Source organism: Schistocerca cancellata, chromosome 2 (assembly GCF_023864275.1).
Source record: "Schistocerca cancellata isolate TAMUIC-IGC-003103 chromosome 2, iqSchCanc2.1, whole genome shotgun sequence".
NCBI classification, from domain to species: domain Eukaryota; kingdom Metazoa; phylum Arthropoda; class Insecta; order Orthoptera; family Acrididae; genus Schistocerca; species Schistocerca cancellata.
Genome location: NC_064627.1, coordinates 402,253,852 through 402,279,007, shown reverse-complemented (window position 1 = coordinate 402,279,007; position 25,156 = coordinate 402,253,852). Strand labels below are relative to the sequence as shown.

Here is a 25,156-nt window from a genome sequence, read left to right as displayed (position 1 = left end):
AAATACAGTATGAATTAGTTATTCAACTGAGGGAAAAAAGGCTGTTATTGAATGTGATGTTTCAGCTTTAGCACCAAATGTGTTCAAATATAATGTTCTTGAGGATATAACTCCCAACCTTGCACAGCAAACCAGCTAACACAATCTGATTAATGACAGTGAGTCAAGGTGGACTCCTGTTTAGGAGTGTGAGTTGAATAGAGATCTGCATTTTCATGAAATTTCCCAACCATGTCATGCTTGCATTTTTCATAGGCTATATGAGTTTTCTGTCCAATGTAGCAGAGGCCACACTTGCAGGGGATCATGTAAACCTCAGTCTTACAGAACATCAAGTTATCAGATTTCAGAATCAGATTAGTTTAAAAGTTCTTGCATTGTTTTAATTGACATGCGCATGGTTCATTGAAATTCTGAAAGATTAATGTTTATTTTACCTCATTCTTTCTTCCTTTTCCTAAGTGTGTTCTAGACAGTTCCAGGTAAAATAAGTTGAATTTAAAAAATTCTCGAACACTTCACCTAACCTGAGCATTTCAGATTTCTGGCATCTGTGGCAGAACATATTTAAGTCACCATGCCAAAACACCAAACTTTTGCAGCCGTCTTGTTTGTAGACTGTTGCTGTATTAGGAGCCATGCTGGTAACTGATGACTGAAATTTGATGCCAAATTTTGATTGTACTATATGTAAAGTGAGTGAGTAAATATAACTGTAAATTCCTGAAGAAGTTAAGCAATTGTGATATTGGTTTCAGCTTGGGAAAATCACAGAATCCAGAACTTTTTTTAATGAACTCAGAGAGACATCACTACAGTGCAGCTAAAATGATATGTCATCTACTCACCAAGCGGCGGCAGGACAGCACACATATTAAAGGTTTTACATATGCAAGCTTTTGGAACCAGTGGCTCTTTCCTCTGGCAGGAGGCTTGAAGGGGAAGGAAGAGGGGTGAAGGAAAAGGACTGGACAGGTTTAGGAAAAGTGGTAGAGTTTGGGAAAGTCATCCAGGTCCCCAGGTCAGGGGACCTTCTCATCCTGTCCGTTAAGCCTCCCCTGACCTGGGATTCTGAGTGACTTTTGTGAACTGTACCCCTTTTCTTAAACCTCTCCAGTCCTTTTCCTTCATCGCTCTTCCTTTCCTTTCAACCCTTCTGCCAGAGGAAGACCCATTGGCTCCAAAAGCTTGCATACGTAAAATCTTGTCTACATGTGTTGTTTTGCTGCTGCTTGGTAAGGAGATTTTTGATCTGTTCAAGTACATTATATTGTCAAAAATTGATTGTTTTTGTTGTTACAAAATGACATGTCTGTCTTGCAGCATAGATCAATTGCACAAGCACAGTTTCAGTTTATGCTATGTCTTTGCTACCAGTCAGTGTCTTGCATATATATTGGCCGCATGAGCAGTAGTGTGTTCCACAGATTTAAAAGGGCAGTGAGTGCTGTGGTGTCAGTCTGTTGGCTCACTCTGAAGATGGCTGGAAGGTATACTGCTAAAATATCAGGAGAAGAAGTAGGAGTTCTGTGGGTACACACCTAAAATTTAATAGATCACATTCTAAATAGATCTGCTGCTCTAAATTAATTCCAGTGACTAGAAAAATTATGATTGGCCTTCTGTCAGACAAAGAACTTGAGCTAAATTTTATTTTTTCTGTTTCAGTGTAATTGTTGAATTTACTTTGTTGAATTAAATTTTCCTGTATTTCATGCGCATGGTTGCTCCTAACAAATCTGTGGGTTGCTTGTAATGTTCAAATGGCTTCATTACATTTGCTCCATAACAGGTTACAAAATAGCATTTTTGTTAATAGTCTTTGTCAGTTTCTATTACTTGATACTGTTTTACATTCCATAGTGAATATTATGTGTCTCTACAGGAAAACTGTTGTGGCAAAAATCTCTCTGTCCTCCATTTGTTAATAGTGAAATGTGAATCCCAAGTCCGAACATGTTTCTCCTTGTAATTAGCAGTTTACAGGTCTGCATCTTACTGTGACACCTTGGTTGTGGGAAGGTAGTTATATATTTCTTGTTGACTTGCTCTGATGTCTCCTCATGCTGTCATAGGGTGTGGTAAAAGGTCCTCGATATTTGCTTTCCTCTAAAGTGAAGTTATATTGATCACTTTTAATGCAAATATCATTTAAAAGGTTCTTTAATTCAGTGTCATAATATTCTTAAAGTGCTAGATTTGCAAGTCTAGATAACTTTATATGTGACATACTGCAGAAAAAACCTGTAAGTACCAGTGACGTAGCATCCACAACCAGAAATTACCTGTGTAGATGTCCAACCATACTGTCTAAGCTGTAACTCAACCAGTTGGGGCAGGTAAGAGCACCACAGCAATGAAGACTGCAAGAAGCTCTCAAGATTAACACCACATTAGACAATGTAACTAAAGGTGCTCAAGCTCCAAGGCCAAGAGACATGGAGAATGTTTCAGTCCTAAGTTTTCTGTGATTTCTTTAAATCACTTATGTCAGAAGGCAAGATGGACGTCCGAGCAAGGCTGTGCTAATTCCTTCCCACCCTTATTCAACTGTGCAAGTTGGTCTCTTTAATGACCTTGATGTTGTCATGAAGTTAAACCCTTTTTCCTGTTTAATATCTATGACTGTTAACAGATTTACAGGGTAAATGAGGGATGCAAGACACTTTCATTTATCATCTATGACAGCATAAATTTGAGAGTAGACTTACTAATAATATGTCACCTATACCAAAATGCCTCCTAAACACTGATATGGAATCATTATAACCTGTAAGAGAAGGAAAACAAGATTTTAATTTGATGAAATAATGGGTAGGTTGCGATCTGGTTGCTACCCGAGTGACATTATTTATCACAGAGACACTTGGCAACATTATGGTGGCTTTGTAACTGTATGAAGCACATTTTCCTGGGATTAATCAAACAATGAAAAATCCAAGATGAAATGTAACAGTATTATGAAAATGAAAGTTGCTACTCACCATATAGCAGATATGCTGAGTCACAGATAGCCACAACAAAAAGACTATCACAAATAAAGTGAAATTATTTGTGACAGTCTTTTTGTTGTGCCTCAGCATCTCTGCTACATGGTGACTAGCAACTTTCCTTTTCATAATATTATTTTCTTGGATTTTTTCTTAAACTGAACAAATTTGAGAACAGGAAACACTATATTCAGCTGGTAAGTGATACACACTTCATCTTGTGCATCAAGTCATCTACGTCATTTTACAGAATGGAAATGCATCATGTCATCAGATCAATGCAGTTCATCTCTGGTCGAATAGTGTTCTGAACAGCAAACATATGATTTGGCCAGAGCACCATGCATGAACTTTCTCAAACAGCTTTGGTAAATGAATGATAGTCCATGAGTAATTGAAATGTTTCACCACCAAGAACTTAACTGTTAAAGGTTACAATCATGAGGAACATATCTTCCATAGTCTTATGCGAACTAGTAGACTCTGTATCACACCAAATTGTAAATTGTAGCAGATGCTGTTCAATATTACATTGTTATTTCAGAACTTCTGAAACGAGCAAAGTAAAATAAGTATGTGGTTTGAGTCGTGGACTGCAGTCAAGTATATCTGTGGACTACAGTGTCAGAGAACAGGGTTCTGATCTCAGACTTCTTTCAGAATATGCCACTTATGATTTGTGGTAATTTATAATACTACAAACTGTAACCTGGCTGTTAGTAACCAAATAATATACTATACACCAAAAATAGCCAAATAGTCCTGTATTTCCTGTAAATACTATGTCGTGTAGAAATTTGTTATGTGTGGTGCTGCTTGGCTATTTACTTTCAACAGACTATAGTATGAGATAAATATTGCAGATATATGTGCTGAGAAAGCTAGTCTCGTAAGTTTTAATGTTGGCTTTCACAATAGAGACAACTGCTTTTTCTTTAAGCAGCTCCTGCATTGTCCTTTACCACAGCAGGAAATAATCCTTTGGAGTTTCAGTGACTGAATCTAAGTACTTTGTGCAGCAGTCAAACATGCTGACCTCTCAACATAACTCAGTATTCTGAAAATTATACAAAAAAATAAAATAAAATAGTCAGCTTGAGACATTTGTGAAATGATGTTTCCTGAAAACAATACACACAAAATTTTGTTGCGAAATGATATAGGAGAATACATAATGACAAAGTAGCTTGTGTAATAAATGTGCATTAGAACATCATGATAATACCCAGAGTTCCTGTTACATGGATTAGCTTTTCTGCTCAAAAGAGCTTGGAGAATATATTTAAATATGCATTATATCAGATTAACTTCTCTTGTATGAACACATTTTTATGCTAATTTTGTTGCTCTTTAAATGGATAAATAAATGGAAACACTATTGTAATTATATGGAAAAGCTACAAGAAAGATACTCCCTCCAGTAGCCATTTTTCTCCTGGATAACAACGTTGTGAGGTTTTTCAGCAAGTCTGCTACTCATCATCTTCAGCTGAGCCACTAGAACCCTATCAGAAATGGCCTTCATTCTATTCTGGATTGCACTCATGCCCTTCCATGTGATCAGCAAGCAGGCCAAGTTGTGTTCCTTCAGAAGTGATTATCCAGGCTTGTAGTGGGGTATGTGATGGTGGAGAGATCAGGCAGTGAGTATTGCTGCTACCAGTTCATACTTTCAGCTGCCTCTGCCTCTCTAATCTTCCATTTCTGTGAAATTGCAACATGCCACACAAAACATCTGTACAGTTTGATGAGATTCTTATTTACCCTTATTTCCAACACCTGTTTGATCACGGTACCAGAACAAAATGGTATGAACCAACACTTTAGTGTATTCAAAGTCAAATATGTTTACTTTGTTGATATTCTGCTCTGCCACTGCAGACTTACATGTCTTGCTGAGATGATACTTCTATGTGCACCATACAGTGCATCAAGATACAGCATAACATCTGGCTTATGTTCATGTGCAAGAATATCCACATACACAGGCAAATAAAATGTGTTTTCCAGGCAAACAAGAAGAAGAAAAAGAAGAAGACATAAAGTGTCAGTGTTTTAAATTAATTGGGGCTGCCTACTATCAAAGAATGGCAAACTATGAGGAAATTCAACACAAAATACTTCATTCCACCAAAAATTAAGAACATGTAAAATTAAGAACATGTTGGGCTTCATTAAAGGTCCACTAGGGTTATGGACTCTCGGAATTTACAACATTGTGAATTTACAATCTCACATATATATTGACCACCAACACATAAGCCAAGTGAAACATTTTATCTCTCAGTACCCAGCCAGCCAGGCCATTCACAGCAGCAGAACACACCAAACATCACAGCTTTCGCATCATATGTGCTGCTTCCATAGTGCTCAGGTGTACTGCCAGATCCGATTGTTGGAAGGTCATAAGATTTTGACAGACAATGGTTCTGCCATTATCAGTTGGCGCTGATGGAATGAAGTCACAGTGGTGGGCTCACTGTATTTATACCTGTTGATCCAGAGCTCAGGCCTTGCCGGTGCCGTGCCATGCTTGATGGCGGGGGTGTGTCCAGCTGTGGTGGTGGAGGGAAGAGTTTCAGTAGCCTTCCGCCTGCCATCCCTGTCACATCTCATGTCCAGGTGCCAGGTTTTGCTTTAAAGGAGTTTGGTATTGATGCCTATGCTCCACTCAGGTGGAAGCCAGTGTACCTGTTGATTAAACTATCAGTCATATGTATTTCAGTTGCTTTTTTGAAAATACAGTCCCAAAATTTATTGGTGGTAGGCAGGACTTTAGTTTGCTGGTAATTCATTACACGTCCATTTTCAATGCAGTGCCCTGCTATTGCAGACTTTTTAGGCTGCAGTAATGGGATGTGGCACTTGCATTCTGTACATCAGTCTTTGCCTGTGCAGATCATATATACAATACAAGTTTTTCCACATTCACATGGAACTTGGTATGATGCAGCCAACAGATGCACTGTGATAAATCTCATGGGAAAGCCAGTGGATGACATGGTGATGACAGTGCCAGGCTGAAATTGGCACAAGAACTTACATCACTTCCAACAGCCAAGATTGTGGCACTGTGGAGCAGGCTTTCTGAGGAGTACCAAGCAATACTGAAGAGGCAACTTATTGGGTAACCTGCCGAATTCTCCACCACCAATCAACATCTCCAAAACAAAAAAAACAGCACGTCTTGTCCTCAGAGATGACAAAGAAATCATTGTCCTTCCAGCCATTAAGGGCAATGCCACAGTTCCTCTTGAGTGTAAGAAATATTAGCAGCAAATGCTAGATCTTCTGGTTGACCTAGTGTAGCAGGAAACAGCAGCAAATCCAACCAGATAAGTCTAGAAAAGCACTTTTCCCCTTTTGAAGAATGGGATGCTCGTTGCTAATGTCCCCAGATGACTTCACTAGTGCACTGCTGTACCACTCAGATTTTATGGCCTGCCAAAAAAGCACAAGGAAGACATGTGACCAATAGTGGGGAACATGGGACACCAACTTTTCCCCTGGTGGAGCATCTAGCTTATCTGATGAGTCTTCAAGTCGGTAAGTGTACACATCATATACAAAACTCATATGATTTCCTTTGCTGGCTGCAACAGTTAAAGCTGCAGGAGTCCATCGTTATGTTCAGCTTTGATGTTGTCTCTCTTTTTACTCAAGTCCCGTTGGAAGATTCCGTAACACTAAGTGAGAAGTTCATCCCTGAGCTAACACTGCTTTTTAGATATCTTCTGCTGTCAATGTATTTTGTTGTCAATGGACAATACTGTGAGCAGACTGATGGTGTAGTTATGGGCCCTCTCTCTTGCCAACTGTATCAAACCTGCTCATGGAGTACTTTTTAGGACAGAGCACTAGAAACTGCTGAACTAAAACCTGTTTGTTTCTTTCAGCATGCTGACATTTTTGTCATTTGGCCACATGGACCTGAAAAACCACAGAATTTCCTAGAACATCTGAATTTCATCCATGGAAATGGAAATGAGCGTTTGGCGTCATTGGCCGGGAGGCCCCTCGCGGGGCAGGTCCGGCCGCCTTGGCGCAGGTCTTATGACATTCGGCGCCACATTGGGCGACCTGCACGCCGGATGGGGATGAAATGATGATGAACACAACACAACACCCAGTCCCTGAGCGGAGAAAATCTCCGACCCAGCCGGGAATCGAACCCGGGCCCGGAGGACGGCAATCCGTCACGCTGACCACTCAGCTACTGGGGCGGACATCCATGAAAACATCCAGTTTAACATGGAAATAGAAAAGGACAAACTTCATTTTCTCAGCATCCTAGTTCTGTGTAGGCCTGACGGCTCACTTTCCACAGTTTATACTGTAAACCAACACATCCAGATTTATATCTCCATGCCTTCAGCTGCCACCATCCATTGCACAAGACCAGCATGTTCAGTATTCTAGTACACAGGGCATACTTCATGTCAGATGAACAGAGTCTGACAGCAGAGCTGTGGCACGTGAAGTCTGCCCTTCATGAGAATGGATGCAGGAACTAACAGATTCAGATGGCTCTGTGACACGAGAGCCCTAAGAACAGGACAAAGACAAAAATACAGAAAAAATGATAGAAGACTGTTTTCATGCTGTTTGCTGTCAATTTAGCATCAAAAATGGGCAGAATTATACGAAAACGCAACGTAATGACAGTTTTTTGCCCACCAGCCGAAACCCTGAGCTTCATTAGATACAGTGAAAGATGACCTGTGTCTCAAAAATGCAGGAGTATACTAAGTTTTGTATGAATGCGAAAAAAACTTATATTGGAGAAACAATCTGCACATCTGAGGATCAATGTATAGCACACACCCCCTTACTTCAGCCCAAAAAGTCTGCAGTAAAATGCCACTGTACTGAAAATGAACAAAAAAATGAGTTATTGGCAAATGCAAGTCCCAGCTACCACTGATAAATTTTGGGACTGCGCTTTCAAAGGAGCAATTGAAATTCGTGTGCCAGATAATTTAATCACCAGAACACTGGCTTCCAACGGAGCAAGGCATTGGAGCCAATAATAAGCTCCATCAAAGAAAAATTTGGCACCAGAATATGAGATCTGACAGGGACAACAGATGGAAGGCTAATGAGACTCTTCCCTGCACCACTGCAACTGTATGCAAAGCCACAACCAAGCACAGCATGGAGCCGAGGAGGCCTGTACTCTGCACCAGCAGGTATAAATACCACAAGCCCACTGCAGACACTTCATGCCATCAGCACCAGATAATGATGGAATGATTATCTGCTGAAGTATCATGGACTTTCAATGATTGGATCCAGCAGTACATCCAAGAACTGTGGAACACAGCATACGTATTTGAATTCAGACAGATAAAGCTGCTGTGTTGTGTTAATAGTTTCTGGTATTATCATCATCAAAGAGGCACTGAGAGTAAGTATAAATGAGAATTCCTGGATGGAAAGCTTTGTAAAATAGGGGGAAAAGCAACCACTTACCTGTAGAGGACTGGTGTGTGGTGCACAGAAACACGTAATAGAAAACTCTTAACATTAGCGCGTGCGCATGCACCCACACACACACACACACACACACACACACACACACACACACACACACACACTCTGCTAGTGCAAGTGTGAATGTTTTGGTGTGTGAACGCATGTGCTCGAGCTCAGAAGCTCATGTTAACTGTATCCTGTTGTATGTTTCTGTGTGCCATGCACCAGTGCTCTATAGGTAAGTGTTCACCTTTTCCTGATTGTATGTGTAAGTATAAATGACATATTTTTCAACTGATAAGTGGTTTTCGATTAAATTCAGAAGGAATACTTCCACCTCTTTCCCAGTGCAGGCAGTGTATGTTTCACATTGGTTAGGGGTAGTAAGGACTAAAGTTCTGTGATTCAACACCTGACAGGAGACTCTCTTCTGAAACCTTGCAGTTAGTCTACCTGATGCTGCATCACAAGGAAGGAGTAGTGCAGTACAGAACCTCTAAAAGATAACTTGTCACAGAATCTTGAAGCTTCTGCAAAGATAATTGATAGGAAAGTTTTTTTTAATGTTGCTTCAACTTGATACTGTTGGTCAGCTGATAACTAAAGAAACTTTTATGAATAGAATTAACCAAGACAGTCCTCAGTGTCACTGATATAGTCCCTGTCCTGGGCTACTCAGTTATGATGTCTTGTGAAAATTAGGAGTTCCTGATGTCGGTTGGAGGTCAAAAATCAGCGCAAATCTTTGCATGTCAGTTAGTTAAGCATGCAGTTCCAAAACTGTTGTTGATTAATATAAGTTATAGTTGCAACTGTGGAGAGTTAGTATAGACTCAAAATTATTGTGTCCGAACACATAGCAACCACAACTGAAATTGTTCTGTGTCTTTCTATACTGCATTTTTCTGCTATGTTGTTTGTTGCCTCTATGTTGTGAACTCAGACATTCCGGACAGAAATTTACCTTTACAAAAAACACTATAAACAACATCAACATCTAGTTGGTTAAAAAACATGCTAATGAAACTGTGTTTAGAAAAGTTTCATTGTGTCTGTGGAGATTGTGATCGACTAATTTTATTTGATTATTGACACTATCACAAGAACATTTCACACCAGTTTTAAGCACATGGTGATCATGTTTGAAAGACTGAGCTTCCAGTTCCACTAGCACTGGCGGGATTACCATTGTAATAACAATCATCCATAGGATAAAACTTACTTCTCCTCTTCTTCTGGAGATGATGAAATTGGCAGTAGTCAATTGTGTGGTTGAAACCAGTTTACAATAAGTTCTTCTCATTGCATTGCTAATGTATTAAAGTAATATGTACAGGGTGTATCATAGTTAATGGCATAAACACATATAGTTGAAATTACTCAATACTAGAGGCAAAAAAGTCTTGTAAACATGGGCTTCGAAATATTTACGTGAAGACGAATGAGCACTTCTTCACCTTTGCTACTGTGAAACACACATGTTCTACTGAACAAGAGTGTGTGGCTCATAAGCTATATATTTTAGAGCCCATTTTTACTAGACCATTTTTTCTTGTTTAGCCCATAATATCTCCTCAGAAAATATGGAAAACAAAGAGCTTTCAGTAGAAGAGGTTGGTTTCACAGCATTGAAGATTAAAAGGTGTTCATAGTTCTTTAGGTATGCATTTCAGAGCCCATGGTTACTAGACTTTTCTGCCTCTAGTGTTTTGTACTTTGAATTGCATGTGTTAATATCATTAATTGTGATACACCCTTTATAAATATTTTTGTGAACAAACTAAATTTTTTTTAGCTTAGTTTTTCTAAGCAGTAGTGATTTTGAACAGTAAAGTTGGTTTAATTATCTCTAAAATTTATGATGATAGAAAAGTGAGAGTATGGAAGAAAATAGTTTCTTTAGTTCAATAAGAATGGTTCTCAGGCAACTCGTAGAATTATACAGGATTCATTGTGAGTGTACAGTATTGAGAACTGTGTATTTCAGAACAAGAGAAATAGTTACAAGTGGAAGGAGTAAACGATATTTCTACATGGGTAATAAATGAATGAGTGTGTGACAGACAGCTGGGTTGTATATATGTGATGTTTAAGTAGGCCACACCCAAATTTTTTTTATTTTAAAGGATAACTGCAACACTTGTGATTAATAGATCTTTATATGCTGACTCCTCTTCGAGAACAAAATTGAGTTAACGGGTGAAACTTTTGAAAGGTATCAGTGATGACCTCACAGGGGAAATCCACAAGCTCAGAGTGTTAGTGCAGATTACAAAGAACATGATCATTAGCAGTTGATATTAGACCTTTTTTTATGGAGACACTGGATATTTCTTGTATGTGTTTTGTGTATATCATAGTTTTGGTAGTGTCCATTTACACCATCTGCAGTACTGTGCCACTGCCAGGTAGTCTTAACATTGTAGAGCAGCCAGTTGGTAGTCTCATTTCCTTGTCTGTGTGCTGTACACTTGAGTTCAGAAAGCTAATGTTCATACGGCAGCTTAGGGTGTAACATATTCATGTCGCCCAGGGCAGTGTGTCAGTATGGGGGCCAACTGTCTGGCCTCACCCATTCACCCTGTGAGTTGACAAGTGGCCATTCCTTCAGCAGAATCTTAGCAGTCACATGTGGGAAGGGTTTATTAGATCTCAAGAGTTCCATTGGTATGTAAGTTATGGAACCCCTTAGGTAAATAGCATCCACGGCTGGGAAGAAGTACAGTGTACACTCGGTGTGGACATGCATTGTGGGCTGGGCTGGAAAATTGTACGATTCCTCTCGATAGTTCAATGGTGCACTACACAGAGGAAACAGCTAACTGGGCAGCAGAGTACTTTTGTGGTGCACATGATAATTTGAGGTCCTGTGATGAACACACACAGATCGAAATCAGACTGAATTTGTCATTACCCAGAAAAACTGTCATGTTCAAATTGTGCTCGGAACTGATATCTCTATGAAACCCAAAGTAGAAAGCTATGAAATATTTACCAGTTATAGATGTGAAACAAATACTAACAAAGAGATAGAGGGGCTGGCCAGTACTTACCTCAGCTCAGTACAGCCGATAGATACACATGAAACAGTTATAGACTCAGACTTCTAGAGATTCATTCATTGTAAATGGTACAGTCACAGTCTTTTGAAGTAGTTCTCAACACATTTTGCAAAAATTATTGTGAGAAGCTAATGTGACATTCCACAAAAGTGGAAATGTTTTAGACCTTTTGGATACAAACAGGCCTGACCTTATCAACAATGTTAGTATAGAGACAGGGATTAGTGGCCCTGATGTCATCGTAGTTATGATAGTTATTAAAATTAATAGAGTCATCAAGAAAATAAGCAGAGTTTTTGTGCTGGAAAGAGCAAATGCTCAATTGTTGGCATCCTATTTAGACAGTAAAAGGACATCATTTAGAACCAATATGACAGACACAGGAATTATGGGCAAAGTTTAAACAGATTGTAAATCTTGCTGTGTTGATGTAAGTGTAGAGAAAGTGGGTTAAGGATAGAAATCATCCACCATGGTTTAATAACAAAATTTGAAAAATGCTGAGGAAGTGAAGATTGTTGGACTCCCAGTTCAAAAAAAGAATGTAAAAATGTCAACAGGCAAAAGTTAGTAGAAATTCATGCATCCATAAAAAAATTTATGCACAAAGCATACAACTACTTCTACCATCATACGTGTGTGAAATATCTTGCTGGGAACCTGAGAAAATAGTGGTCATATGTAAGATCATTAAGCAGGTCAAAGGCGTATGTCTAGTCAGTCATCAACAAGTCTGGTGTGGTAATAGGAGATAGCAAAAGGAGAGCTAAGGTTTTAAACTTAGAAGACAGCAAAAGGAAAGATGAAGTCTTAAACTTTGCATTTAAAAAATCTTCCGTACAGGAGAATTGTACAGACATACCATCATTTTACAATTATACAGACTCCTGTACAAAAGACATAGAAATAGAAAGAGTTGAAAAGAAACAAGCTGCCAGGTCCAGATGGAATCCTAATTAAGTTTTGCAGAGAATACTCTTTGGTGTTGGCCTCTTACTTAGCTTATATTTATCACAAATCTCTGACCCAGCGCAAAGTCCCAAGTGACTATAAAAAGGTGTAGATGGCTCCTGTCTAACAGAAGGGTAAAAGAATAGACCTTCAAAATTACGGACCAATTTCATTAACATAGGCTTGCTGCAGAATTCTTGACCATTTCTGAGTCTGAATATTATACAGTTCCTTGGGATGGAAAAGCTTCTTTCCACAAATCAGCACAGAATTATAAAGCATTTCTCATGCGAAACTCACCTTGCTGTTTTCTCACACAATATCCTGCAAGCCGTGGCTGTAAAGTAATAGGCAAATACCGTATTCCTAATTTCCAGAAAGTGTTTGACGAAGTGCCCCACTGCAGACTTGTAACAAAGGTCTAAAAATATGGAATAGCTTCCCAGTTATGTGAATGGCTCAAAGACTTCATAAGTAGTAGTACAGAGTACATTGTCCTGGAGTGAGTCTTCATCAGAGACAAGATTGTCATCAGGAGAGGACTATTCTTGTTCTCTGTATATATGAATGATCTGACTTTTAGGATGGAGAGCAACCTTTGACTGCTGATGATGCTGTGGCATACATTAAAGTGTTGCCATTGAGTGACTGTAGAAGGATACAGGATGACTTAGACAGACTATATATTCGGTGTGATGAATGGCTGCTTGCTGTAAATGTAGAAAAATGGAAGTTAATACAGATGACTAGGAAAAACAATCCCATTATATTTTGATACCTAGGCATAATGTTGAAAAGCGATGTGAAATGGAATGAGCATGTAAGGTAAGTAGTAGAGTTATTGGGAGAATTCTATGAAAGTGTAGCTCATCTATAAAGGAGACCATGTGTAGAATGCTAATGCAACCCATTCTTGAGTACTGCGTGCAGTGATTTACTTAGATTCTGTCGTTGTGCTCTTCTTGTGTTGACTGTATTAATTCCTAATGCCCGTATTCTGTGTATTGTTATTACCTGTAGTGAGAAATAAACACTCCTGAGCATGTCAGAGCATTTCATCATCACTGATTTAAAAGGCACACTGCAGTAGGGCTGGTATAACTTCATGAAACAGCATGTAGGGGCTGCTTGGTGCTTCTGGAATTTGGTGGTGGTGGCAGGGGGGGGGGGGGAGGGCGGGGGGGGGGGGGGGAGGATGTAGTGGGAGTGGAGTCTCACCTGCTCACTGTTATGAGTACATCGACTATACCTAACTGGCTAACTACAAGTTTGTTTCACACCCAACACCAGTGACATCAACAGTAGCAGCTTCCAAGCAAAGTGGCACACTGGTTAAGACACTTGAATGTCATTTAGAATGAAGTTATTCAATTTCCTATCCAGTCATCCAGATTTAGGTTGCTTAAAGGATGGTTCCTTCAAAAAGCCCACAGGCAGCTTCCTTCCCATACCTTATACTGTCTGAGGTTGTTTTCAGTTTGTAAAGACTTATCATTAACAGGAAATTAAACCATAATCTTCCTGCATTCTTGCTTCCACAGCTGCATCAGTACTCGTCCCATAGCTGTTTTGAACTTCGCAGATGGAACTATCACTCCAGCACAACCTCCATTCTGACAATTCGCCTGTCCCAAACCTTGTTATTAGCTTTCTCATTCCTTTACCATTATCCTTAACATTTCCTCTCTTGCTATTTTCCACCCCAGTTCTTCCCTCCTCCCCGCCCCCCCTTCTCTCTCCTTTCCCCCTCTCTTTGCCCTTTTGTGTCTGTGTTGTGTTGTGACTCTCACCCTTTTCAGTTGTCAATTGTCATTGTAATGTTATGTTATCTATTTGCCATGCTTGGGCCAGCTACAGCTGCTTGGCTACCTTCTGTTATTTTATTTCATTCCCTCCCTAGAATTAGCATTATTGTAAAGGAGTAATGAACATAGAAAACTGACTCTTTAATTAAAATAAGAATAAATATATTTATTTAGCAATGTGACTTGTTTGGAATGTTTGTTACAGATCACTCTGTCATACAGTCAGCAATAGAGCAGACTAGAGTAAAATCTCTTATAACTGCTAAGGAGAAGGTTCCCAAAGCTCCAACCAAAACAGAAACCAATAAGGAAAATACAGATTTATGCAAGGAGTGTACTACAGTAAATCAGAGTGTTAATGAGTTAAACTCAATAAATGTTGGTGTCAAGGAACAAAAGCTGATTTATGATAAGGTACCTGTTAAATGTGTAATCAAAATTAAAAATTTCCCTTAGTTTAATCTCTAGATCTCTTTACACACCCACATGGGTCTCCCATGCTCTAAACTGGAGAATGGTTGAAGCCTTCATGTCGCTATTATTTTGTGTCTTGCCACAGCCATTCATTGTGCTGTACCAACAATAATACTGCATGTAGCAATGTGGTAGCTGTAGTGTAAGTGCATTATGTGTTTTGCTGTTGGATAATTTTTTCCTTTATCTTGTAATGAGAAAAAACAGATATTCCTTGCCTACCACAGGCTTTACCTTTGACTCCCTTAAGAAAATCGGATGGATAACACTGTGAAATGTAGGAGGATATCTCAACAACTGGGAGAAAAATTTCCTTTGAAGAATGAATAGGTCCACAGGCCTAATCCATAATGCTGATGATGATGAAAGTGCATCCAGTTCCAACATTGCATGGAAAAGATGTTTCTTGTTGCTCACTTACTTTACTCCTCATCTGAAACGCTTCACTCCCCTTTAGTTGATTGTATGTATTGGGCAATAGTCAAGTGACAGTCTATGTGCTGTAAGGAGCTTGCATTCTCTGTTCCTGGCATCCAGGTGAGTTGGGGGAAAATAAGTCTTTAAATAGGAGAGTGACTTGACTAACTGTGGTTTGTGTCTTGTGCAGTCTTGCATAAATGAGAGAGATCCACTGATTATTACCCTTATGTATTTCTATGAGTTTAACTGTTATAGCAGAACTTGTGGTCATGTGATTTCCAACTTAATGTTGTGCATTTCTAGTTATCGTATGATAGGATGATGCCTCTGCTATGGATGGACTTAGCCTCTTAATCAGATAAATATTATGGAAGTCACAGTGACAGGATGGTGCCTTCTTCCCCTTTTTTTATCAGTGTGCTGAGTGCATTTGACAGAAAAATAGCAAATATGCAAACAAACTTTGTAGGATGATTATAAAAGGGTATACACCTAAGAAGATTACAAAATGGATCAAGTCAGTAACCACTTTTCTGTGGTTTCTACCAGAATATTAAAATTTTGATTGGATTACACTTAAACTATCTTATATTCAATCAAAGACTCAGGGCATATTTCCTGATGTGCTTAGATAAGGTACATTTAAACATGTTTATTTCGTGATAAACTTTTATTATGCTATGACCAACAAAACTGGAAATAAATGCCCTACCTCTAATTACAGACATGCTTCACTCCATCTAGTCTTTTTAAACGTGTTTGAGAAAGTGACACATGGTAGAATACTGAATCATTTGACTGATCAGAACCTGTTAACTGCCTCTTATTTTGGCTTTTATAAAGGATTTTCCACTGCCAGAGCAATACAGTACCTCATAAATGAAGTGCTAGCAGAGCTAAACAAGAAAATTTTCCTGTTTGTATATGATGGCATGCTGAAAAAGCATGACTCTGAATTTTTATTCTGTTCTAAATATTGATTAAGGTATTCCAAATTATGCATATTACTTGGTCGACTTTTCCCATTTTGCTGATGCATGTTGCAACCCTCTGCCACTAGAGGGCTTCAAATTCTAGTGTGTAACAGGGCAGTGTGTAATGTAACTGTGTTGGTGCATGAAAACCAGCATAATGTAATTGAGTTTTTAACTGCAAAATGGATGCCTCCAGTTGAAATCATGAACAAATGAAAACTGTGTTCGGTGATAATTTTATTGACATTAGCAACGTGTGACATTGGGTTGTTTGTGCTCATAATGAAGGAATTGTGGTGCTAAACTCACTGTATGTGACAGAGTTTGAAGTATTCCCAAAAATTAAGAACACCGGAGGACTTTACTTTGGTAGTGATGAAGTGGTGGATGCAGAGATGAGGTTATGACTCTGTCAAAAAACTCAAACATTCTTCAGTGATTGTCTCAACAAACTGGTCTCCCACTGGAGACATGTGTTCATCACTGAGGTGACTATGTTGAGAAATAAATATGTAAACACATATGCTAATAACAAAATAGTAAAACCATCATGTTTGTCTGAATGCACTAATCTCCAAAACTACTAGAAGAATTCTGATGGGGTTTTCACAGGTAACGTGAGTGTAGCTCGGGGCAACATATAGGCCTTATTTAATGAAAATCTGAATTCAAAAAGAAAGATATTGTAATTTAAAGTTTTATCTAAAACTGTCTGCTCACTTATTAGTTCAAATGTTTAATCATCATGGCATTGTACACCAAGAATGGACAGATGATGCTGTTAGTTTTGTAGTACATGAAAGAATCAGTAGCAGAAACTGTTGGTTTTTTAAACTCAGTAACAGGTGTATTTTTGGAAATTTATGACAGTGACAGAATTCAAACTTAATTAAAATTTACTTAGCTAGGATATATGGATTTGCTGATATCTCTTTGAGTATGAAATACTCAATGATGGTTGCTCTGCTTCTTTCAGTAGGTTCTGTTTATATTCTTTGCTAGCCAAAACAAATTTATCAGATTTGCTTTGTGATCTTAATGCTTTCTCATTACATTTTAATTTCTTTTTGCTTACAAATAAAAATTTGTAGAAAGTGGCCAAGTCTTTGTGGATTGACTCATATGAGTAAATGACTGAGGACCAAGTGGGCTCAAGAATCCAGTGAAAATTGTAAGATGAAACTTGCTGCGGCTCAGTAACATCTGCCTGTAACTTGCTCTCTGAAAACTTTCCAAAAATGAGCTGTGATGCAACTCTGCTCAAGAGCATCATGCATTTTCTCGCTCCTCAGAACCGTTCACTCATTAAGGCTTAAAACTACTTCTCTCCAACATCACTTCATACAAATGGAAGTTTTAACAGGAGAGAGTTAGTACCCTTAATACCATATTTGTAACAGTCTACTATTTCACTTTAAACATGTTTAATTCCTGGTAAATTTAGGTTATACCATGGCCATAAACAAAGCACAAAGCCAGATGTTGGGTGTTGTGGGCATGGATCTTATTGTCAGTTGCTTTTCACATGGCCAGCTCTATTTAGCTGTCTGCTATGTTAGTCAAGCAAAAAAGCTCTTTGTTCGTGTCCCCAGTATATTACTACAAATGCTGTCCAAAAGAAAGCTTTATAAGTCAAAAATAAATTCCACACAGATGAAGTCTTGGGCACAACTATAAATAAATCCCAAGGTAATGCCGGGTTTCTCAGCTAGTGAAGAATAAATACGTAGAAAGTTAATAGAGTTCATTTTATTTAAAAAAACTTAAACAGTTTTCACATAAAATATTAAGATACATTGCTTTTCAGCACCTCCTTATAAGTTGTGGTCTTGCAAAAGCCTTTGATTGTGTGGATCACAAAATTTTATGTGAGAGAGAAAAGTGTTACGTTGTTAATGCCACCCCTCGTGCATGGGTGGAGTTCTAACTTACTAGCAGAAAGCAGAAGGTATCATTAACAGACTATATCACAGCATGAAACTAACCTCAGAATGAGGGAGTGTAACACATGAAGTGCCACAAGAACCGGTGTTGGGGCCACTCTAATTCTTAACCTACTTATGTGATCTTGCAATGACTAAAGGACAGTTTCAAAACTTTAATGTTTGCTGACAACACAAGGATACTAATCAAGGTACAAATCCACCCTTAACAGGCACAGCTCAGTTGATAGCTGAAAAAGCATACAAGTCGCAGTAAAAACGATGGAGTATGCAAAAGAAATTAAACAGCCCTAAACATATTAAAAGTGGGGATAGGATGTAACAAAAATTATGATTAATTACATGCATGCAACATATAAACTACAAATACAAATTTCTGAAGGCTAATTTGACTGGGTATTGTCATGACTCAGTAATTAGGCATGTAAGAACAGCTAAACCCAAGCTCTGTGCATGCACAGCATCCTACATAATTGTTCTCTAGGTAAACCACCACACAGCAGTCTGCACTGCTCTGTTGTCCTGGCTGTAGTGGTCATTCACTGTCTCCCTGTGGACATCCTGCATCTCTTGTCCACAGAAATTGGCCTGTAGATGTGGCGTCCAAGTTATATTTGAGGCATGGCACAGGTCATGGAAAGACAGTCGAATGTTCATTGACTTGAATGTTGGACTAAAAACAATTGGAAACTGAGGGTGTCACAGAATGGCAATTGACGTTAGGATGGATACAGGAATCGGACTAAAAATCCAAAAGCTAACTAGAGAACAAAGTCAACATAACGTCCTGGATGAGAATGTGATTAGCATGACTTCCAGCATCAGATTCCCAGACAGAAGGACAATGGAATGGCACAGAATAACATGACTCATATGAATTAGAAGGATGTACTGTCACCTACAAAAAAGAATCTGCCCTTAAATGCTCCTGCTGAGAGTTATGCTTTTCTGGGTTGTGGAAGTGTGAGGATTATTGCTTAACATGATAAACTTAGTTGAATCTGTATAAGAAAGAGGAAAGTAGTGAAGTAAGTTACCTTAAAAGTAGAAAAATTACTGCAGATGAAGAAGGTCCAAATTTAGGTTTTCCATCCAAATGAAGGTTTTCCATGATTTCATTAAATTGCTCCAGAAGAATGCCAGGATGGGTCCTTTGAAAAAGCACGGCTGATATCCTTCCCCCTCCTTGAAACAGTCTGAGCATGTGCTCTGTCTTTAATGTCATTGATGTCAATGGGAAATTAAACTTTAGTCTTCCATACTTACTTATTTCTTCTATTAGGCCAACACCAGTCTTTTCTTGTCTCTTCGAATTTGGTAATGAACTTCCTCTGTCTGTTTACCATATATTCACTTGACTAGATATCATATATGGCATTCCATTTACAATTATGCCTTCCACTTTATCCTCTGGTTGATTTGTTTCTTTTCCTGTTCCTGCTCATGCTTGTATGTTTACATTGTGAAATGGGGTAGTGTGTTAGTGGAATTGTGTGTCATGCTCTGACCAAGCAAAGAGATGGTTGTGTTTCAGTTCTGGAAAGAGACAAATGTGCGTTTGCTATAAATGCATGATATGAAAAAAGTATATAGTTATAGAAGATGAGCATTGGATGTCGCAAGCAAGCCAGAAGTTGCATCTACAATTCAGTTATAGAGATTTAACATGTCCTGAATATATGCACTTGATATGTAAACCTTGTATGTCACACTTCTTATGTACTGCTAATTACCCTGTATACAGTTACATCACTTTATAGCACATATGATTCGGCTTTTGTAATTAATTCCCTCTGTTACCTTTATAATTAATATGCTTTGACACACAAAACTTTCATGTTTTTTCAAATTTTTACAAGTTTCTAAATAACCATCTTTGGTAGGAGTAATTATTGTATTCTGTAGGAGTGTGCAGCCAAAGCAGAAAGTAATTTCTTCACGAAATCACTTGCTCAGGGATTGCCACTAGACTATAATGGGTGATTTCTGTTGAAGAGTCTGCTGCATGCTCACTGTAAGATTTTATATGCATAAAACTAATACACAGTCCACATTTTATACATGTTTCACTGAGTTAGTGGGTACATATGAAAAGCATTGGTTTCATGGTCTGCTAGCAGGGAGCTCAAATCCGTATTTGGAAACATTTTTAGGTGACAATCTACAGCATGAATATATTTTAAGAAATGCATGGTAAGAAACTTCCTGGCAGATTAAAACTGTGTGCCCGACCGAGACTCAAACTCGGGACCTTTGCCTTTCACGGGCAAGTGCTCTACCAACTGAGCTACCGAAGCACGACTCACGCCCGGTACTCACAGCTTTACTTCTGCCAGTACCTCGTCTCCTACCTTCCAAACTTTACAGAAGCTCTCCTGCGAACCTTGCAGAACTAGCACTTCTGAAAGAAAGGATATTGCGGAGACATGGCTTAGCCACAGCCTGGGGGATGTTTCCAGAATGAGATTTTCACTCTGCAGTAGAGTGTGCGCTGATATGAAATTTCCTGGCAGATTAAAACTATGTGCCCGACCGAGACTCGAACTCGGGACCTTTGCCTTTCGCGGGCAAGTGCTCTACCAACTGAGCTACCGAAGCACGACTCACACCCGGTACTCACAGCTTTACTTCTGCCAGTACCTCGTCTCCTACCTTCCAAACTTTACAGAAGCTCTCTTGCAAACCTTGCAGAACTAGCACTCCTGAAAGAAAGGATATTGCGGAGACATGGCTTAGCCACAGCCTGGGGGATGTTTCCAGAATGAGATTTTCGCTCTGCAGCGGAGTGTGCACTGATATGAAACTGTGTACCGGGCGTGAGTCGTGCTTCGGTAGCTCAGTTGGTAGAGCACTTGCCCGCAAAGGGCAAAGGTCCCGAGTTCTAGTCTCGGTCGGGCACACAGTTTTAATCTGCCAGGAAGTTTCATATCAGCGCACACTCCGCTGCAGAGTGAAAATCTCATTCTGAATGCATGTTAACTTTGCTATATTGAATTTTACACATTTATTCTGACCAATTTTGGTTTCCAACCATCATCCAAAAATTATACCAAATAGACAGAAACAAACTTTACACGTGATGAAAAATACACAATCTTTAGTCGTTAAGTACTGATACATCATATATGAAGATATTCGAAAAGAAGCACTTAAAAAAAAAAGTTTACATTTCATGCAACATGCTACAGGAGGAGGAATAGATTATTGTTTAATGTCCTGCTGACAACGAGGTTACTAGAAACGAGCAGAATCTCATATTAAGGATAGATGGGGGAGGGAATCAGCCATGCCCTGTCAAAGGAACCATCTCGGCATTTGGCCGAGGCAATTTAGGGAAAGCGGGGAAAACCTAAATGAGGACAACCAGACGCAGATTTGAACTGTCATCCTTCCACATGCAAGTCCATTGTGCTAACCACTGTGCCACCTCACTCGATCATGCCACAGACGAATGGCATACTGCAGGGCATATTATGACTCACAGTAACAGCTACCAGTAAAACATTGTGACCCAGTCAACTGAGATCCAGAGACTGCACGACAAGGATACTTATGGTGCCACAGTAAAGAGTGTACATATCAAAAGATGTTACAGTCCAGGAAATGAATATGATTTACAATTAATCATTATGAAAAATCCAACATATAATATAACTTTTTAAAATAATGGTAATAACAATAATAATACAGTGTATTCACAAATTCACACCTTCTTGTTACAAGGATGTCAAAATAACATCAGTAATGTCAATCTAATGTAATCACATATTAGAGCAAGGAATTACCCCTGTACGTGTGAAATATCTCATGGTATTGAGTACAAAAATGAAGTAGAATTCGAAGATTACAATATTACACGTAAGAACAAAGTACTTCAGTTTGCTATGAAAACAAAATTGTTTTCCTTGTGTACAGTACAATGTCGAAAATCAGTGAACTAAGAAATCTTACAGAGCCACATGAATAAAATTGTTGATGAGAAATAAAAAGTGCAAAAAATCACATACCATGTAAATCTGTACATGTGTATGTTGGAGGAGTATTACATCCTAAATGAAGTGACAGACAAACTAAAAGTGTAGTTTAGTATATGATTGACAAACATAAAATGCCTGAATAAATCACCAGTACAGAAATATTTCCAAAAAATCTTGGAATAATGAAAAACATTCATACATAAATATGCCAGCAACTTTATAATTACACCAGTGCTCTTAACATGTGTAACATCTAAATCCCACGTTATCATAAGAGAGTAGGCAGCGCAATGTGAATATTCATTGGGGGAACATGCCTAGATGTATTTCTGGGAGTGACCATCATATAAGTCAAATAAGTGCAGAATGCCAGGGCACACAGTAATTTCATCTCGTTACTAGGAATTATGTTAGAAAGTGAATACCGTTTTCATGTGAACATTACTTCTCGTATACCTGAGAAGTAAAGTGTTATTGTAGGACAACCATAATTGAATTGTGTCTGTAATTGCATAACATGAGGCATATGGAGCTTTAACTGTCATGATACATGAAACAAAATGTCGTGTGGCTAGGGCCTCCCATTGGGTAGACCAGTTGCCGTGCAAGTCTTTTGAGTTGACACCACTTCGGCGACTTGCATTTCGATGGGGATGATGTAATGATGGAGACAACACAACACCCAGTCCCTGAGCAGAGAAAATCTCCGACCCAGCCGGGAAGTAAAAATCAATACAACAAAGTTAATATGCATTTCTTAAAATGCATCTGGAAATCTAGATTTAGTTTGCCCTTAAACCAACTTCAAAAAGAACTTTATCAGCTTCCTCTCCTACCTTGTCCAACTTGACAATTCTTATCCGCATCTAATGACCTATGCATTTATGAACCATTAAAGTATGTTTTGCTTCTTTCTTTCCTCTGTTACAGCACATTTTTATTAAATTAATATATGTTTTATGGCTGTTTCAAATGTTAACATCTTCACAAACATGGTTGCATCCAAAATCAAAACTGTCATTTCAGCCTCATCTGTAGTTTCAGTTTACAGTAAATGGTGTTGTTAAAAAAGAATTATATGGAGTTCCAAGCAGATTATATACTGTATGTGTAGTAATTGTGTCTTTCATTGATTAGTAAAGTAAAAGCAAATTTAGATTATTAAACTCACTAAAACTCCTTATTCTGTAGTGATACCAAGCAAGGAGACACAGCAGCTGAAGTACAACAGCTGCATTCTGGAGGAAAGAAGTTCACATCCTTGTCAAATCATCTAGATTTAGTTTGTTCCTGTTTCCCAAAATTGACCATTCCTTTGAGAAGGACATTGCCAGTTTCTATTCTATCCTTTCCTCGTCGTGAGCTTGTGCTCTGATCTAATACTCTCATCAATTGACTGGACATTAAACCTTAATCCTCCTTGCTTCTGATGGTAACACAATGTATTACAAAATGCAGAATGTGCAGCCTGTTCTATATGTGGCTCATTACTTTTTTTCAGCAGGGCAGTTAATAATATCATTGTCTGCATGACATATACCTTGGTGGAAACATCAGCAGTACTGAAGCTCTTTTAAAATGTCGTAGTTAATGTAATACAGCAGTAGACAGAAGAATTTCACCTCATTTCTCAATACTGTATCTTCATCCTCTTTGAAATTACTGCAATATGTATTTGTCTTTGGAACTGAAAAAGCATAACTTTTAAATATGTGCTCATGATCATTTTCAGAGGATTGGAAAGAAGTATGGCTTCAGTCCAAAGTTCATTAGAATGAAAACTTTGCACCAGTTTTTATTTTATCTTGTTGCTGGTTATGAAGGTGATCTTGATTTAGATCAAGTGACAGCAATTAGTGATCTCAAAGAGCAAGGCATCATTATCACTGAAGAAGATGAGTCAAATATGCCAAAAATTTTTGTTCCCAAGCCTTGTTGGAAAATGTTTATTCCTCCATTGCCCCAGCATACAGGTAAGTTTTTTTGATGTAGTTGTCATGTCTGATAGTGCATACTAAATACTATCAGTGATTTTTTGTGTGTGAGCTATTCGCATTGTTTGGTTCTGTCCTTATTTTACAGGTTGGCCAAAAGGCTGGGCTCTAATGTGTGACATATTGCTACGACTTCCTCTCTCTATTTTTGTTAAGGTTTTCAATATTTCTTACATAGTTCCTGACATGGAAAATTATTTGACACATCCTGTTCGTCGGCACTATTTAGTCAAACACTTGCCAGAAAATATGAGATGTTGCTTATTTTCAAAAAGGAAGTATATATTCAGCATACATGAAGTAATGCAGCGTCTTTGTTTCATTGGTTTGGTACGTTTCGGTCCACAACGCCTAAAGGAAAAAGATCAGGTATTGTCAAAGCTTTTTTCTAATATGATCATTTCTCAAGATTTTTCTAAATGATAGATAGTGCTAATAAATTACTTGTTTCCAGCTGTGATAAAAACTGAAAGTTGGCAGATATCCACTGAAGACCTCTTGAGACTAAACTATGAATAAAGTTATTGTATCATTAGCTGAAGTCAGGAACTGCCAGATAATGTGTGAGGCAGGAAGGACTGGGAGGAGGGGGGAATGCATTGTCTTTTAAGGGAAGAATTGACTCAAATGTATCAGATATTCAGCACGATTCTGCAGAAGAGAGTAGCTGGTGTACATTATTTAGATAAGTTGCTAAGTTATGGAACAGTACATATTCCTACACACCCATGGACATGCATAGGCGTTGCACCATTCCTGTAAAAAAAGTCTCAGAGTGAATAATATACACAATCATTCCTAGAGGTGGGACAGTATCAGCTTATTTGCCCTGATTGAAGTAACTGTTATCAGTATTCAGCATTTCAGTACATTCAAATTAATACTATAGTGAGATGAAATTCAAACAGATTGAATGAATGTTTTCTCCTTTGTGAATGTACTGTGTGATTGATAGATAATTAGTCAAGATACATCATATAGTATCATGTAGCACATTGAAACCTTTGTGGATACTGACAAAACAAATTAAAAAGCTGCACAAAGGATTAAAATATATTTCAAACACATAAAGAAAGTAAATTACAGTCTGT

General features: G+C 38.4%; 1 protein-coding gene across 1 annotated transcript in view; it reads left to right on the top strand.

The window, feature by feature from the left end:
- LOC126161840 (general transcription factor 3C polypeptide 1) overlaps positions 1-25,156 on the top strand; it is a 359,490-nt gene that overhangs the window by 125,138 nt on the left and 209,196 nt on the right. The window contains exons 12-14 of the mRNA XM_049917946.1: positions 14,489-14,697; positions 23,804-24,044; positions 24,154-24,434. Coding sequence (XP_049773903.1) covers positions 14,489-14,697; positions 23,804-24,044; positions 24,154-24,434 — 731 coding nt within the window. The remainder of the gene's footprint in view (positions 1-14,488; positions 14,698-23,803; positions 24,045-24,153; positions 24,435-25,156) is intronic.